The sequence below is a fragment of the Hemiscyllium ocellatum genome, chromosome 5 (genome assembly GCF_020745735.1).
Source record: "Hemiscyllium ocellatum isolate sHemOce1 chromosome 5, sHemOce1.pat.X.cur, whole genome shotgun sequence".
NCBI classification, from domain to species: Eukaryota; Metazoa; Chordata; class Chondrichthyes; order Orectolobiformes; family Hemiscylliidae; genus Hemiscyllium; species Hemiscyllium ocellatum.
In genome coordinates this window covers 62,717,023-62,735,000 of record NC_083405.1, presented here as the reverse complement: position 1 = coordinate 62,735,000, position 17,978 = coordinate 62,717,023, and the positions used below count along the sequence as shown (strand labels likewise).

The following is a 17,978-nucleotide window of genomic DNA, read 5'->3' as shown; positions in this document are numbered from 1 at the left end:
AAGGAGGCCTGAAATAACTGATTCATGCTGCTGAAGGACAATTTACAAAATGAAACAGGGAGCCAAGGAGAATATTTTAGGGGAAATCAGACAGCATGAGGAAAGTAGTAATTGCTAGAAATGTTGTGGCTCTGATTGAACAAGCCCTCCTTCAATGCCTCCTCTTCACTGTCTAGCTGGGTAGAAGAGCATGGTCCGTTTCCATTCCTTTCTGGTCATAGCTACAAATCCACTTACAATGTCTTCTTATCCAGCTCCTGCACCGGCCATCAGCCGAAAACACATCAGTCTCCACATACACAAGTATAATCTAATCACCACCTCTCCAATCTGTCCATTGCCTCTGTTATCACACCACTTGTCTAACAGCAGTTCTGATTGAACAGCAATTTCCAGCAACTAAACACTGGGAAGGCCAAAACCACAAATTCCACTTCCTAGTCACAGACATCAGCCTTCTCCTAGGCTATTGTCTGAGACCATTTATAAACTTGGTGTTTTATCTGATCATGATAAATCTGAACACGTGCAGTCCTGAACAATATCCACCTCTGTCTGAGCCTTAATTTACTGCTAAAACCCTCATCCATGCTTTAGTAACTATTACAATGAACTCCCGAACAGTCTCCCCAAGTTTTGCATGTTCTACAATTCTGACGTTATCTAAAACTCTGCTGCTGGTGCCTGAACTCTAAGTACAATTCACCTGTCAATCATTGTGCTGTCTAACCTACATTCCTCCTTGGTCCTTGTTTTTAAAGTTAGCACCCTTATGCTCAAATCTCTTGTCATCTATCTGTGTAACCTCCTCCAATCCTTTGTCCTCTATTCCAATTCTGGCCTTGTGCATATTATTAATGGTCTTGACAACTGGCACTCCAAAGGCACAACTGCTAATGTCCCAAGCTCTGAAATTCATTTCCAAAAACTTTTTATTACTCCTTTAAGATGCTCCTTAAAACCTAGTCTGAAGTAGGATTTGGAGATGCCGGTGTTGGACTGGGGTGTAGAAAGTTAAAAATTACACAACACCAGGTTATAGTCCAACAGATTTAATTGGAAGCACACTAGCTTTCGGAGCGTCGCTCCTTCATCAGGTGGTAGTGGAGGGCTCAATCCTACACACAGAATTTATAGCAAAAATTTACAGTGTGATGTAACTGAAATTATACATTGAAAAACTGATTGTCTGTTAAGCCTTTCATCTGTTAGTTTCATTTCTTTCATGTGTAAATTACAAAACCATTTTTAAAAAAAGTTGCATTCTCAGGTTAGCTGTTAACAATGGTGATGGCTGTAGTCGTCTTTGGTCAGCTGTTTGTGGCTGTTTATATGGCTCAACATCAAATCATATTTGATTAACTTAACTGTAAAGTGTCTCAAGATATTACTACAACAGCAAAATCAAGAGGGAGCAATTTTATTCAGTTTAACAATGGAGGAAAGATAGTGGAGACGACTAGTTTAGTTCATAACAATGGCTGCAGAGAAGTTAAGGAAGGATAATGCACAATGGTCACCACTTAAGGTTGTCTTAATGCTGTGACAGGATGAAAGCTGGACTGGCAAGTTTCAAACGTAGTGTTACATGAAAGATGGGCTTGGATTTGGGAAGCAACACTTTTGAGCATCTGAGTGCAAAGAGAAATTAGAGGTAAAGCTTCAGCCTGCAAAGACAGAAGGGTGAGCGCAGCAACTTGAAGAGCAAGGTGTTGTTGATGAGATTGAAAGATAAGGAGAAAGTTGGGTAATGTGCAATTCAACAGGAGTTAGGGTTAAGACAGCAACAAGTGGGTCTCTACAAAATATAATTGGAAATGATATGAGGGGGCAAGAGAAAAGTGTGCATTTAATGCTAATTGAAAAGATGGCAGCTTATGGACAAGTAGAAGCAGTGACAAATTATATCAGCTCCTCACACTTGATAAGCATAGAAATAGTGAAGAGCTTACAGTTGATAGTGAAAAGAAACCCTAGGTTTTCTTCACACTCCAGGATGAAGAAACCTGACTATGTATGGTCTGCCTGCCTGGCACCCTCTCCTCATTCCTGATGAAGGGCTCTGGCCCGAAACATCAAATTTCCTGTTCCTTGGATGCTGCCTGACCTGCTGTGCTTTAACCAGCAACACATTTTCAGCTCTGATCTCCAGCATCTGCAGACCTCACTTTTTACTATGTATGGTGGAACCTTACAATGTGCAAATCTGCTGTACTTTTTCCATAGATTACAACATTGCAACGATGTCCTTTTGGAAGTACTGTCAAAGTGAATTTTGAGAAGATTTGTAGCTCTGGTTGAGGTTTTGGATGTAGGTTTGCTTGTTGAGCTGGAAGGTTCATTTCCAGACATTTTGTTACCCTACTGGGTAACATCTTCAGTGGGCCTCGGGCGAAACAATGCAGAAAATTCCTGCTTTATATTTATATGTTTGGGTTTCTTTGGGTTGGTGATGTCATTTCCTCTGGCAGTTATTTCCTGTTCCTTTTCTCAGGGGATGGTAGATGGGGTCTAACTCGATGTGTTTGTTGATAGAGTTCCGGTTGGAATGCCATGCTTCGAGGAATTCTTGCGCATGTCTTTGTTTGGCTTGTCCTAGGATGGATGTGTTGTCCCAGTCGAAGTGGTGTCCATCCTCATCCGTATGCGAGGACACTAGTGAGAGAGGGTCGTGTCGTTTTGTGGCTAGTTGGTGTTCATGTATCCTGGTGGCTAGTTTTCTGCCTGGTTATCCAATGTAGTGTTTGTTACAGTCCTTGCATGGTTTTCTTTTACAAAATACCAAAGAAACCCAAACATATAAATAGAAAGCAGGAATTTTCTGCATTGTTTCACCTGAGGCCCATTGAAGATGTTACCCAGTAGGGTAACGAAACGTCTGGAAATGAACCTTCCAGTTCAGTGAGCAAACCTATATCCAAAGTATTGTCAATATGATTTGAGATACTCAAGAACATGAAAATGCTATTTAAAAATACACTTTATGGATTAAATGTCTTACTATTATATATTAAGACGACAACTGATTTAAAAACAAATACCTTTTTCACTGATTAACTGTCGTGCAGTTTCATGCTGAAATTTTTCTAAGCTTGCAGTGTCTTCTTTCAAGTGGAACAGTATAAGAAATGGCAGGCCCTCTTCAGTTAACTCCTGAAAAGTATAATTGCATCAAAAGTTTTAAATAACCTATTTTGCAATGGCCAGTTTTCAACATGATTTAGGGTAGTTACTTTGTTTCTGGCTGTTAAGTCTTTACAGTGTAAATCCAATGTGATAATGGACACTGGGCCACAGCCTCTTCATTTGGTACTAGAGCTGTCCTAATTTTAGAATCATTGTTACCATGCATAATAAATCATCCAAAATTTTTGACAGAGTAAGGAGGTTGCTTGTAATATCATTTTTTTAAATTTACCTTTTAAAATTTAAGATTATTCTCAAGCTTTTTCATGCTGCTTTTCTTTACATTCTCTACATAGTTACTTCCAGTACTTAGCTCAGTAATCCAAGTGTGGCCTGACCATTGCAAAACTTCTAAATCTTCACTGTTCTGTCTATACATTCTATCACTGTTTGGAAAAAAAATCTTGCCATGTTGCCTAGTCAACCGAGGCAATCACTATACCCAAGTCAATTTCGAAATCTTCCTTTGTTAATCTAACGTATGAATAAGCTGCGTGTTTAACAGTTTACAATAACTTTACTCTGGTGTTACCATTCATTTCACATTTTTCTTCCCAATTCTGTAGGTGATTTAATTCATTCTGAAAATTCAGTGCTACCTTTTCTATCTCTACTATTCTTCTTACTTCAGAGATGTGCATACCAGCAAAAATGCTTTTGACCTTTTATTACCAAGTCACTTATTTAGATCAGAAACTGGTTGTGAATGTAGTCCACTCAGCAGCCTTTCCTGAAAAATGAATTACATATTACTGTTCCTTGTGGAAAATAAAAATGATTCGACCTGCAGAGGGAGTTATTCACAGGTTTACCTGCTCTGGTGCAATTACTGGGGTAAAATGTTTAACTATTTGAAAACTTGTATATGGCCTTTTAGGATGCATTTCAGCCATTGATCTAAAGAAACAGGCGAAATGACCAACAGGTATGATAGGAACAGTAGTAAACACTTCAATAACTTCACTACATATCTTCGCAAGATTTGCATTATACTTGCACAGAAGTATGACTGAACCAAGATCATCTGGAACCAGTGGGCTACCACCCATAGAAAATATATAACTTCAGTTATTCAAACATCCAAGCTCTCTTCAAAGGCAAGGATGGAAGAAACTCTTCACTTCAGGTCTACATCAGCTGATTCAGGCACAAACAAAGCTGAAACCAATTTTTTTTTTCTTCTGAGGCTGAGCTGGAAGAGTTTCTTGCACAACAAAATATTAGCCCTTTCATTTGCATAGGTTTTGTTTTGATCTAAAAAAACACTGAATAATAGAAGATAGGAATAACTTTAATATGAAAATGGGACTGTAAAAGGAACAGGATGAAAATACAAGTCAACACAGGCTAGATTCCTATCATGTCGCAGCACATATGTGAACATTATCCACTTAAACCTCTGTTCAACTAGGTGAAAAAGGTAAGTTAGAAGATCAAGATTGAAAATTGAAAAAGAAACAATCAGCTCTCCGACAAAGTGACAATTTTTTTTGTGTTTTAAGTGGATGTTTTGCCCTCACTGCAATATTTTAGGGGAAAGATTCAGAATTGCTGATTGCTATAAGTTAAGCAATTTTCACAGTATTAGTATAGACCTTTTTATTTGCAATGAATATGGATTAAATTAATGCTTACCTCACCATTTTCAAAAGTAATTTCTCTAACCAGTGGAACGCACTTATCTTGGGTCCAGGCAAATGCGAGGTCAAAGTTTGTTAATGAACCCAAATACACCATGTCAGGACTATTTTCCTAAGGAATAGAGTAAAGTATACACACAAAGTCAGAACCAAATAAAATGGCATGTTGAACCATTCAATAGTTTCACAATATTATCAGAGTAAATGCGACTGAGTAATTGCTCAACTATTAAGAAAAACTAGTTACAAATTTTAAATAGCAAACAGCAGGCAAAGTGATTTGAGCAATTACTGTCAAGAGGGGCTTTGAACCTACCCCAAGTGGTTTGTAAATTACGTTGTCACCACTATATCTCTCTGGTTTAGCAACACTCCTAAAAAAGGGAAATAGAACAATCAGGATAGACATCACTCACATTAGTTTCACTGTTGCAAAATTATTCAGTACCCACTCTCTATTCTAAACCAAAATTATCCATTGCAAAGCCAGTATGTAATCCATCTCTCCTTCATCACAAGTAGTCATAGAATGTCATGGTTTAGTGGAACAAAAGTACTGGCAAATGAATGGGTTCATACTGCAGTTCACGAATGAAATTGACCTCTTCCGCTGCCTTCAACCCCTTTTGATGAGTTTGCCTAGATGTAATGCAAATGCAAACGGAATATACCCATAGGCAAGTACTGAATATAACTTGAAATAGACTATTGCTCAAAAAATTACATTTAATTAATTGAATTCTATATGGTTTTGATTCTGCATATATCAGAGAATTATAAACTACTGTCAACATGGTCCCTTGGCATTGAAAAACACTAAAAGGAGAGATCCAAGTAACTCCAGCATTTAATGCAACTGGCTCAGAAGTTTCACTCCACTGACACTTCTCTTTTTCACAAATTTATATTTTACTGTTTGGAAAGAGGCTTTTCATCCCACTGCCCATATGCACTTCCTTCCATTTCCCTACCCTTGCCCTTTTAATTCTTTTCTTCTCCAAGCATTTATCCACCTTGCTTTAAAAAGTAATTATAAACTCTATTCCCATGAGCTTCTGGTAGATAATTTCACATGACAACATTATGAAAAGAATGAAGCAGTTAGGAGACATTAGATTAGATTAGACTTACAGTGTGGAAACAGGCCCTTCGGCCCAACAAGTCCACACCGACCCGCCGAAGCGCAACCCACCCATACCCCTACATTTACCCCTTACCTAACACTACGGGCAATTTAGCATGGCCAATTCACCTGACCCGCACATCTTTGGACTGTGGGAGGAAACCGGAGCACCCGGAGGAAACCCACGCAGACACGGGGAGAACGTGCAAACTCCACACAGTCAGTTGCCTGAGTCGGGAATTGAACCCGGGTCTACAGGCGCTGTGAGGCAGCAGTGCTAACCACTGTGCCACCGTGCCGCCCACCTATGTTTTCATTCAAAGGAAAACTTATGGCCCCTCGCTCTCAATTCACCCAACAGAAACTCTATTTTTTTGATTCAGCTCAGCACTTTTTGTTAATTTGTTTCACCTCTATCAATTCCCTTACTATTCAGGTTTGGAATAGACCATATTTTCCAAGAAGAATCAAACTTTCACATTGCCATTTTGCCCTTTTTTGCAAAAGAGGAAAGCTCGATCCTTCTCCCAGGCGATTTTCATCAGGACTCTTTCAGAAATGTGGAGCCATACTGCCATTCTGACAGTTCTTTCCAAAAGCAGAACAGTTGTGTGGTGGGGAAGGAGGAGAAAGCAAACTACAGCCCCTTTACATAGCAAAGCAGTTGCAGCTCTATTTTGAAATTTAAAGGTACACAATCATGCAATCACCTTGACTGGTCCTAAGGGGTGAGTGGGCGAATATTATGTCAGAGTGTGGGGGTCTAAATATCATGCGGAGGTGTATTTAGGGGTGTGAAAGGCAAATACAGAGGAACCTCGATTATCTGAATATCAATTATCTGAAATTCGGATTATCCGAAGATGATCTCAAGATCCCGATAGAAACATTACATCAAAGAGGTGTTTCAACATTGATCGATTCTTTTATTTACATCGATTAAAAGTGAACTCAGCTTACTGAAATGCTGTCGAGAACAGTCCTGGATATCGATGGGAGTTCAGGAACCGTCTCCAAATGACTGACTGACCACCCACCTTCTCTCTCTCTCTCTCTCTCTCCCCACACTTTCCCTGGAGTTCTACACAGGGGTGTAGCTTAAACCCCCCCTTCCCCAGATAATCACTCCACCATTGTGGAACCTGTCAAAAAGTTGCAGTAAAAAGTCGTGCGGGCGGCTGTGTGCACGCACACTATTTTGAGACTAACCTCTCAAAGGCAGTAGCAGACTTACTGTTGGTGTCCAGTCCGACTGCCCCGGAAACAGGGTCAGGACTGGGGGTGGGGATGGAATGGGGGCAAATGGGGGAGGGGGGCTCACGTACAGTGCTGCTGCTGCCCAGATCTCATGAATAGGGAGCAGACTTAGCAAGTGCTCGCTGTTCCAAGCCCATTGAACTGGATGGTGGGTAATGCGGGAGGATTCAGCAATACTGCAGGTCCCTTACACACAAGTGTATGTCTGCTCAGAAACAAAATCCTGAGACAGAGAGGGAGCAAGGTAGGCAAAGTGAGGAAAAAGGAAACTTCAGAAAACTCTGAGCCCCAAAGGTTGTCATTAAATCAATTAACCGGATAAATCAATTTTTCGAACAAAATAGTGCCTGCCCATCTCATTCGGATAATCTATATAGGGCCAGTTGAATAGTTACTCAAGAGTTAGACTGTATTTAACATTCACACTTCTTCAGAGTAACTATTTACTTAATTTGAATGAATGATTTAGTGTCTTGCATATTTACAGAGAAATACAATAAAATAAGTGAAAAGTTTTCATTCAAGCTATAATCTGACGCCATTTTGATAGCTTAAGAATAACAGAAAATGAAAGATGCAGCTTAAAGAGAACTTCATTTACGTATGAGTTCCGAGCCAAATTAGAAACACCGCCCCCTCGCCAGACCCAACTAACGTCAAAGTTGTCGATCCTCAGGGGCCATCTTTCATCAGTGATGATTTACCTTTGCCAGCGTGCACACTAACATCAAAAGAGTAGCAACGCAGTCAATGTTGCTCTTGCGCCCTCCTGCCACTGCCAGACTGAGCCAACAATGAAGGTGCTGATATTCAGGTGCCTTTTTTTTGCCGATGGGCCTACCTTGCTGATGTTGCTTCAGGGCTCACTCTACTTTGTGTTGGGGTTTGCTCCCTGCTCCCAACCAAAACAGAATCAGAATCCTCCAAATTAGATAAGATTAGATTCCCTACAGCATGGAAACAAGCCCTTTAGCCCAACAAGTCCACACCGACCCTCCTAAGAGTGACCCATCCAGACCCATTTCCCACTGAATAATGCACCTATCACTACAGGCAATTCAGAATGGTCTATTCACCTGACTTGCACATCTTGGACCATGGGAGGAAACCCACGCAGACACTGGGAGAATGTGCAAACTCCACACAGATGGTCGTCCAAGGCTAGAATTGAACCTGGGTCCCTAGTGCTGTGAGGCAGCAGTGCTAACCACTGAGCCTCCCCAAATCCAAAGCAGCAAAGGGATGGGCTGCCAGATCAATTGGATCACTGGCAGCGGTGGGATTCGAACCTACACCTCAGCTGAGACTGGAACTTGAGTCCAGTGCTTTAGACCGTTCAGTCACACCACCAAACTTATTTGTTTGATAATAAATGGAGACATATGGATGGTTTCGGGCGTAGAGGAATTTTCAACATCTCAGGCAATTCCTTCAAAGCGTGTCACAAGCATTTCCTACTTAGGCTACAATAATGACTATGAGAAAGCTTGGTCAATGTATAATGCCAAATTTTTGTAATATCTCCTCATAACTAAAGTGTCATATCCACAGCATAACTTTAGTAAATCTGACTATCCCATAAAAGGTCATGAAATGCTTTCTAAAGTGGCGTGGCCAACAACATTCTAATAATTGGATTAGAAAGGCTTTAAACTAGGTGTGTCTTAGGTTTGTATGCGCACGTGTGTCTGCCTGTGTGTGTATGTAGTACTAATATTGTTTATTTCCATGCAAAAGGCCTGACAGGTAAGGCAGAGGAGCTCAGGGCATGTTCGGAAACTGGGCCTGAGACATCCTAGTTATTACAGAAATGTGGTTCAAGGAAAGGCAGGACTGTCAGCTTCATGTTCCGGGTATAGATGCTATAGAAAGAATACAAAAGGGGACAAGAAATGAGAGAGTGGCATTTTTGCATCAGGTTAACATTACGGGAGAACATCAGTAAAGTTACTTGGATGGAAATAACAAAGAAAAGGACGATCACCTTATTGGGATCGTACTATGCCCCCACCCCCTCCAACAGCCAGTGTGAAGCAAATATGTAAGGAGATAGTCCCACCTGCCTGCTCCTGGCCCATATCCCTCTATTCATGTACTTTCCCAAGTGTGTTTTAAATGTTGTAACCGTGCCATATCCATCAGTTCCTCAGCAAGTTCATTTCACTTGTGAACCACCCTCTGCAAAAGATTTGTCCCTCATTTCTTTTTTTAAATTTCCTCTCACCTTAAAAATATGCCCCCTAGACTTGAAATACCACCCAAGGAAAAATACACCTACCATTAACCCTATCTATACACCTCATTATTTTATAAACTGAAAAAAATCTGAGCCTATCCAGCCTTTTTTTAAATAATTCAAATTTTCTATACTTAGCAACATCCTTGTAAATCTCTTCTGAACTCTCTCCAGCTTAATGATATCCTTGTTATAACTGGGTGAGCAGAACTGGATACAGTACTCCAGAACAGGGCTCACCAATATTCTGTATAATCTCAATATGATTTCCCAACTTTGACACTCAAGAGCAATGTAGGTAAATGCACTAAATGTGTCTTTTTAACCACCCTGTGACACAAACTTCAAAGAATCATATATCTGAATCCCTAGTGTTATGGGCTAAGCCAGACCATACAAAACATTCTTGAACAGGCAACCCAGACCATAACTTTGCAATTTGTTTCAGTGAGTGTACAGTGAAAATGACCTGGGGTAGGCTAGCTAGGTTTACTACTAGATTTACTGCTAAGTTTTAAAACAGACAAATTTATTCACAAAATTACACAATGAAACACAAAAAACAGAATAAAGAACACCTACACAACTCAGTCTCTCCAAACCAGACTTAATTATGCTGTTCTTAATATACACAACAGTCCCACGAAGCAACCCCCCTTAAAACATAGTGAAAAAAAAGGAACAGATGCTTACAGGTTGAAGTTAGAAGGGCAGAAAGAGAGAGAGTCTGTCCACACAGTCTACTGCTGAGCTCCCAACTAGTTCTGGACTGAATTCCTCAGCTAGAGAGCTGACCACTCCCTTTTCATTATACAGGTCACTTCTAAAACATGACCCTTTGGCCTCAAGTCTCATCTGTTTACATATGAACAAGAAGGCCTCTCAATACCCTTTAATCTCTGTACCAAACCAGTCTAATCGAAACCGGGAGCTGGATTACGACTCTTCTGAGAAAAGAATCAAGGAGACTGTTCCTTTTCTCAAGGATACTGCTTTTAGAAAAAAGGGACCAGCCTTGTGATACTAGGTTCCTGTGATATACAACAGAGATACAGGGTGATCTTGCAAAGTGGATACATAATTAGCCTAATGACAGGAGACGCAGCGTGATGGTGCATGGTTGTTTTTCAGACCGGAGGCCTGCGATCAGTAATGTTCCACAGAGGTAGGTTCTAGGGCCTCTTTTGTTTGTCATTTACATAAATGATTTGGATGAGAATATAGAAGGCATGGTGAGTAAGTTTGCGGACAACACCCGAATTGGTGTCATAGTAGGCAGTGAAGAAGGTTTTCTAAGATTAAAAAGAGATCTTGATCAAATGGGTCAATGGACTGAAAAATGCCAGACGGAGTTCAATCAGGATAAATGTGAGGTATTGTATTTTGGTATTGTCACTTCTTCTATAACACGCTGGTTGTGTTCTTGCACAACCCTATGTTATAGAAAAATTGCATTTTAGAAACAGCACTTAAAGGGCTGGTGCTGCAATCGCGTTACAACGAACACACGCTTCAAAAGTTTGCGCTGTAGAAACAGCGTCCCCAATTCGTCAATCATGTTACAGCAAATTTGCATTGACGAAACACATATTATAACAGGACAACCTGTATGACAAACAAGGGTAGGACTTATACAATTAATGGTAGGAGCTAGGGATGCAGGTACATAATTCTTTGAAGTTTGTGTCACATATAGACAGGATGGTTAAAAAGGCGTTTGGCACACTTGCCGTCATTGCTCAGTCCTTTGACTATAGGAGTTGGGAAACCATGTTGAGCTTGTACAGGAAATTGGTGAGGCCTCTTTTGGACTACTATATCCCATTCTGTTTGCCCAGTTATAGGAGGGAAATAATCAACCTGGAGGGGGCTCAGAAGTGATTTATTAGAATGTTGCCGGGTATGGAAGGTTTGAATTACAATGGAAGGGTGAATGGGCTGGGACTTTTTTCACTGGAGCATAGGAGGTTAAGAGGTGACCTGATGGAAGTTTATAAAATAATGAGAGACATAGACAGAGTTAATGGTAGTTGTCTTTTCCCTCAGATGGGGGATTTCAAGCTGAGGGCATGCATTTTTAAGGTGCGTCATAGAGTCACAGAGACGTACAGCACGGACACAGACCTTTGGTCCAACTTGTCCATGCTGACCAGGTATCCTAAATAATTTAGTCCCATTTGCCAGCATTTGGCCTATAACCCTCTAAGCCTTCCTATTTATACACATATTCATTTAAATGTTGTAATCGTACTAGCCTCCACCACTTCCTCCGAGAGCTCATTCCATGCACACACCACCCTCTGTGTGAAAAAGTTGTCCCTTAAGTCCCTTTTAAATCTGTCTCCCTTTCACCCTAAACTTGTGCTCTTTAGTTTTTTGGACTCCCCCCACCTTGGGGAAAATACCTTCTATATTTATCCTATCCAGGCCCCTCATGATTTTATAAACCTTTATAAGGTCACCCCTCAGTCTCTGATGTTCCAGGGAAAATTGCTCCAGCCTATTCAGCCTGCTTCTGTAGCTCAAACCCTCCAAACTTGGCATTATTCTTGAAAATCTTTTAAGCCTTTTCAAGCTTCACAACATCCTTCCTACAGCAGAGAGGCCAGACTTGCACGCAGTATTTCATCACGAACTCCCAACTCTTACACTCAATCCATTTATCAATAAAGGCAAGCATACCAAATGTCTTCTTCACTATTCTATCTATCTATGACTCCACTCTCAATGAATTATGAACCTGCACTCCAAGGTCTCTTTGTTCAGCAACAGTTCCCAGGACGTTACCATTAAGTGTTTAAGTCCTGCTCTGATTTGCCTTTCCAAAATACAACACTTCACATTTATCTAAATAAAACTCCATCTACCACTTCTCGGCCCATGCCCGTCCGATTCACTGTTTATTAAATTTTTTTAGACAATTTCAGAGATACTTGAAATCAAAGAGCAGAATAGGGGCGTGAATAGTCAAGGCCTTTTCCCTAGGGTAGGGGAACAAACTAGAGGGCACAAATTTCAGGTGAGAGGGGAAAGATTTAAAAAGGGACCCGAGGGGCAACTTTTTCATGCAGTGGTCGGTGCTTTTATGGAACTAGCCTGCAGTAAAAGGGTGGAGGCTGGTACAATTACAACATTTAAAAAGGTATCTGGATGGCTATATAAATAGGAAGGGTTTAGAGAGATATGGGTCAAATGCTGGCAAATGGGACTAGATTAATTTAGGATATCTGGTCAGCATGGATGAGTCAGACCAAAGAATCTGTTTCCGTGCTGTGTAATTCTATAAGTGATTGCAGAGAATTAGCATTACCCTGTTGCATAAATTTAGAAAACTTAGAATTTCTTGTTCTTTCTTCCAGAGCTTTATTAACTCATCCTCTTAAAATTCTACATCATTTCAAGTTTTACTAATTATTTTATTATTTCCTCAGAGTTCTTTGTCAGAGGTACTTTTCTTTTACAAAGCACATTGACAGTCAATGTGTTATACAGAAAAATATTCATGTTAACACTAGTTATGATATCCCAAAACACCTTACAGCCAATTGAGTACTTTTTGAAATGCAGTTACTGTTGTGATGTACTAAATGTGGCAGCCAATAATGCTCATCAAACCTTCATAAATAGTAATGTGGTTTTTAAAGACCAAGCAATTTTTAAAATGTAATTTGAAGAATAAATATTCATCAGGGATAACTCCCCTGCTCCTCTCTGAAATAGTGCCAAGGAATTATTTACATCCACTGAAGCAGGGACACATAGGCATGCTCTTATCTTGTTGAATGGGATAGAAGACTTGAGGGCTAAATGGCTGACTCAGCTCCGATTTCTGATGCTGTATTACTTTTATCTTGGCTATGGATTCGAGAGATTACCACTACTGGTTTACACTGAAAAATCTACAGTTCCATCACTTTTTGAACAGTTATTACACTGGAACCAGTCATGTAAAAAAAAACACTTGGAAGATTAAAACTAAAGTCTGTTGCTTCATTTCAGATTGCCTTCAGCATTTCATATGGGGTTCAATATCTTTTCAGTGCTATATTCCATGGTTTGATCAATAATACGTCCTTACCCATTGTTAATCTAGTTGTTCTACCTCATTCACTTATAGCAACTTTATTTTGTATAGCACTTTGTAAGCAGAAAAACATCCCACTGTGCTTCACAGAGAATACCAGAAAACTTTAATGAGATGGTTTATCTCAGCTCGCTTACTTTCAGACATTTTAACATGATAGCAGATGTGATTTCTCAGTGTGAGAGATACACAGGACCATTTCTATGCAGAGAGAATGCAGACATTCCCCGGATAACACCTGCACTTGAGGGTCGAATTATGAGGGAATGTTGGTTAAACTTGGCTTCTATTTCCTTGAGCTAAAAATGTGTTGCTGGAAAAGCGCAGGAGGTCAGGCAGCATCCAAGGAGCAGGAGAGCCAACGTTTCGGGCATGAGCCCTTCTATTTCCTTGAGTTTTAGATTGATGAGTTTGTAAAAAAGGTTGACCAATCTCCCATCAGATCCAGACAGTTCTTTGATATGCAGCATTCACTTGATTAACTAAGTTTGCATGTGTGTTTTGCTGCAAAACATAGATATTTACAGATAACAGATGGCGAACAGCAGTTATGGTCAGGCACAAGGCCAATATGTACATTATTAGACCTTGGTTTATTTTCTAGAACTATGAGTTAGTGGTCAGTGGTTGGTGGAATCCTTAGGATGAGTGCAGAATCACAGTCAAACAGGCATTCGCAAGGGTCGAGAACCTCATGTCTAGGAACCAGACTGTGTTACTCAGTTGCCACTTATTGCAACAGGGAGACACTTACATCATTAGAGTATCTGTTGCAGAGAAACTCATTACAGCTATGGTTCAAAAGGGGACCTTCCAGAAGTGAAATGAGAATGACAGCTACTGACATCAAGGCTGCATTTGATTAAGTGTGCCACTAAAGAGCTCCATCAAAATTTCAGCCAATGGGAATCAGGTGGAAAACTCTCATTGGTTGGAGTCATACCTGCCACAAAAAGAAGTTGCTGAGATTATTGGAGGTGCATCATCTTAGCCTCAGGACACCTCTGCAGGAGTTCCTCAGGATGGTGTCCAAGATCCAATTATCTTCAACTGTTTGAATGGCCTTCCCTCCATAATAAATCTGAAGTGGGAATGTCCCCTGATGACTGCACAATGTTAATCAGATAACAAAACAGTCCATGCCCAAATACAACAGGATTTGGACAATATCCAGACTTGGGCTGACAAGTGGGAAGTAGTATTCATACTACACAAGTGCCAGTGAAATCTCCAATGAGACAGCATCTAAAGTAGTTGTGCCACTTGATGTTCAATGGTATTAGCATCACTGGATCCCTGACTAACAACATCATGGGGATTACCAATGATCAGAAACTGAACTGGATTAGATATATAAATACTAAGGCTACAAGAGAAGGTCAGAGGTTAGACAATCTGTGAATAATTCACCTCCTGATTTCTCAAAGTCCGTCCAACATCTATAAGGCACAAACCAGGAGTGTGATGAAATACTCCCTTCTTCGTGGATGAGTACAGCTCTAACAACAATTAATAAGTTTGACACAATCCAAGATAAAGCATCTCACTCGAGTGGCACCACATCCACAAACATACATTCTCTTCGACAACAAGTAGTGTGCACTATTTATAAGATGTGCTGCAGAAACGTCTTAGGCAGCAACTTCCAAACCAATGACTACTACCATCTAAAAAGGTCAACAGCAGATACATGGAAACATCAGCATCTGGAAGCTTTCCTCCAAACCACTCACAATCCAAACTTCAAAATGTATCTCCACTACTTCAGTGATGAGTTGTTCAAACTCCTGGAACTTCCTCCTGACTGTATTGTGTATGTATCAAGTGGACTGCAGTGGATTAAGAAGGCATCTCAGCACCATCGTCTCAATGCCAACTAGGAATGGGTAATAAATGGTGAGCCAGTAACACTCACGTCCCACGAGTGAATGAACGAACAATAAAAATATGCTGTATGACCTAATAGTTTCTCATTGGGGTTTGTATTTCACTTGAGCCACATCTCTTCCACATTTATCTAAACTCATAAGTATCTTCTTCCAATTCTCTGGCTGCAATGTCCAGAACAGGGGGTCATAATCTCAGCATAACGACTCAACAATCAAACCATTCCATAATCTCAGCCTTCTGTCAGGTCACTTCTCAACTATTCTCTTTCAAGAGGATAGAGGCCCAGCCTTCCTAGTTTTGCCCTTATTTAAAAACCCTTAACATGCTTAACTTTGTTTAAATCTATCCTTGCCTCTTCCCATTTGCATATTGTCCAATGCTACAACCTCTCTCAAATACTATTCACTGATTCTTGGGGATCTCACTTTGATTTGTCCCAACACCTATGCTGCCTTTAGCTACTAAGCTCCAGGTCCTGGAATTTTCCACGTAAATCTCTGGACCTGTCCATCTCCTTTAAGAATTATGCCTAAATCCCACTTCCTTCAACAAGTTTGCCACATTTGCATTTCACAATTAGTTTAAATTACTTCAAATGCTAATTAACTGAAATTTCTAGAGGAAAAAAAATCCACTTTTAGGAACTACATAATATATTCAAACTTTTAGATTAGTCTGTTCTTAGTGCACCTAACCAATCTGAATTGTCAGAAGGACTGTTTTTAAAAAGTAAAAGGCAATATTAAACTTGTTATTGTCTAAAGATTTTAAATGGAATATACACTTGAGGAAAGGTTCATAGAACTGAATCTAAGCTGTCCACAATATGACACTGCCTTGCATAGATGCTTAATGTTTAAGTTGTCTGGACTCTGGCTATATGAAGACCAGAAAATCAGCCAGCACCCAGCTCAAAGCTAAAATATAGAAATGTGGGGTTACTGCCAAATAGTCCCCATACTATTGTATATATTTTCAGACGCAGTTTCAACGTAAAAACGAATACAATAAATCCTTGCTGCATTCAGACAGTTATGCAGGATAATGTGAAAATAACCTAGTGCATGGTCAAATAGAGACTTGTCTTAAATTTAAGTTTATGCTGATGGGATAATTCAATAATAGAAAGAATTCATAACATTATGGAATACTTGTTTTCATTTACAATATGCTACCTACATTAATCATAGGAGACACCTATTCTACTGACTGAACCGGAGGAAAATATAAAACGTTCTTAATAATTCCTCAGTATCTTTCATACCATGCCTGAGAGAGCATGATCCCTTCAGCATTGTTGTATGACATGTGCTGTAGCAATCCCTAAATAAGTCCACATTACATGGTACACAATTACACATTAAGCAAGTTATTTTCCTGACAAAAATACAGCATGATTTTTTGTTCCTGATAAGTATACAACAGCTGCAAACAACACTTAATTAGCAGTTCTGGAAAAGAGTATTATTAGTTGTCATCAATCCCACCAGGTCCTTGTAAGGAGCAGATTAGTTTGAAGCAATGAAGAGTTTTTTTTAAATCACTATTTAACTAAAGCCTGAAATTATACATCTTACTTTAACTCCAGAGCAAATAAACTAGTGCATTCAACTGCATGATAAATGGAATATGTTCAAAGTAACATTTTCACATCAACTTCTCTAATTCATATTTGTCTGAATAATTTTTGACAAACAACAAAATTTAAGAGTGCAGATGGATGAATTTAAATAACTTGAGAAGAATTTATGACACTACATGTTGTGAAACAATAAATGCATTGTATAAACACTTTTACAAACAAAAAAAATACAAAACTTAAACGTACTGAATCTTAAAGCACTGTACCAAAGCTGTAGGATGCACACTGCCATTACAAAGCACAAATCAAGCTTGAAGTCTCAGTTGTGCTGATATAGCAGGGTATGAGTAAGAGAATCATGAAAAAAATTGCTTCTGCTAAGCTGTCCTCATACACTATTAGCAGCAAGTAACAGAGCAACTCTAGCAGAGGATTCGGAGCAAATTACCTGCCCACCCTCTAGCTCTGGGAATACTACAGGAAGATAAGCAAAAATCTTCATAGAAATCACATCCCACTCAAAAAAGTGCTTATTAAATTATTAAAAACAAATTTAGTTCATTCTTACCCAAATGCAGCCAGAAAGACGCAGTCATCCCGTAAAATATTGGACACTTTTTCAAAGACCCTGTAATTGTCAGAATCCCTCTGTTCAAAAAATCCAATGATGTTTCGCTTGCTGCGCTGTAAAATACAATAGCCACATTCTGGATTGTTCAACTGATGTGTATGATTTTAAAAGTTGTGTTAAAAGTCTTACAATCCAGTTCAGTACAGATTCTGCAAGTGAAATCAAGTGTTTATTTTATGAAATGATCAAAACAGCAAAATGATCAGGAATTTGACCTTAGTTAAATTAAAAATTTTTTGTTTGAGAATATATATCCTGCACACTTCTGCTTCCTAACATCAGCTGTAACTGAGCAGATCAATAAAAGTCATTTTAAAAGACTTTATCACGGGATAGGGTCTTTGCTGGC

The 17,978-nt window shown here is 39.6% G+C and overlaps 1 protein-coding gene across 3 annotated transcripts in view; it reads right to left on the bottom strand.

The window, feature by feature from the left end:
* The window catches only part of erp44 (endoplasmic reticulum protein 44), a 96,064-nt gene that overhangs the window by 7,520 nt on the left and 70,566 nt on the right, over positions 1-17,978 (bottom strand). For all 3 annotated transcript variants that reach the window (XM_060824808.1, XM_060824809.1, XM_060824810.1), the window contains 4 exons: positions 17,567-17,682; positions 5,143-5,200; positions 4,822-4,938; positions 3,042-3,153 (listed from right to left, as the gene is read on the bottom strand). In XM_060824808.1, coding sequence (XP_060680791.1) covers positions 3,042-3,153; positions 4,822-4,938; positions 5,143-5,200; positions 17,567-17,682 — 403 coding nt within the window. The remainder of the gene's footprint in view (positions 1-3,041; positions 3,154-4,821; positions 4,939-5,142; positions 5,201-17,566; positions 17,683-17,978) is intronic.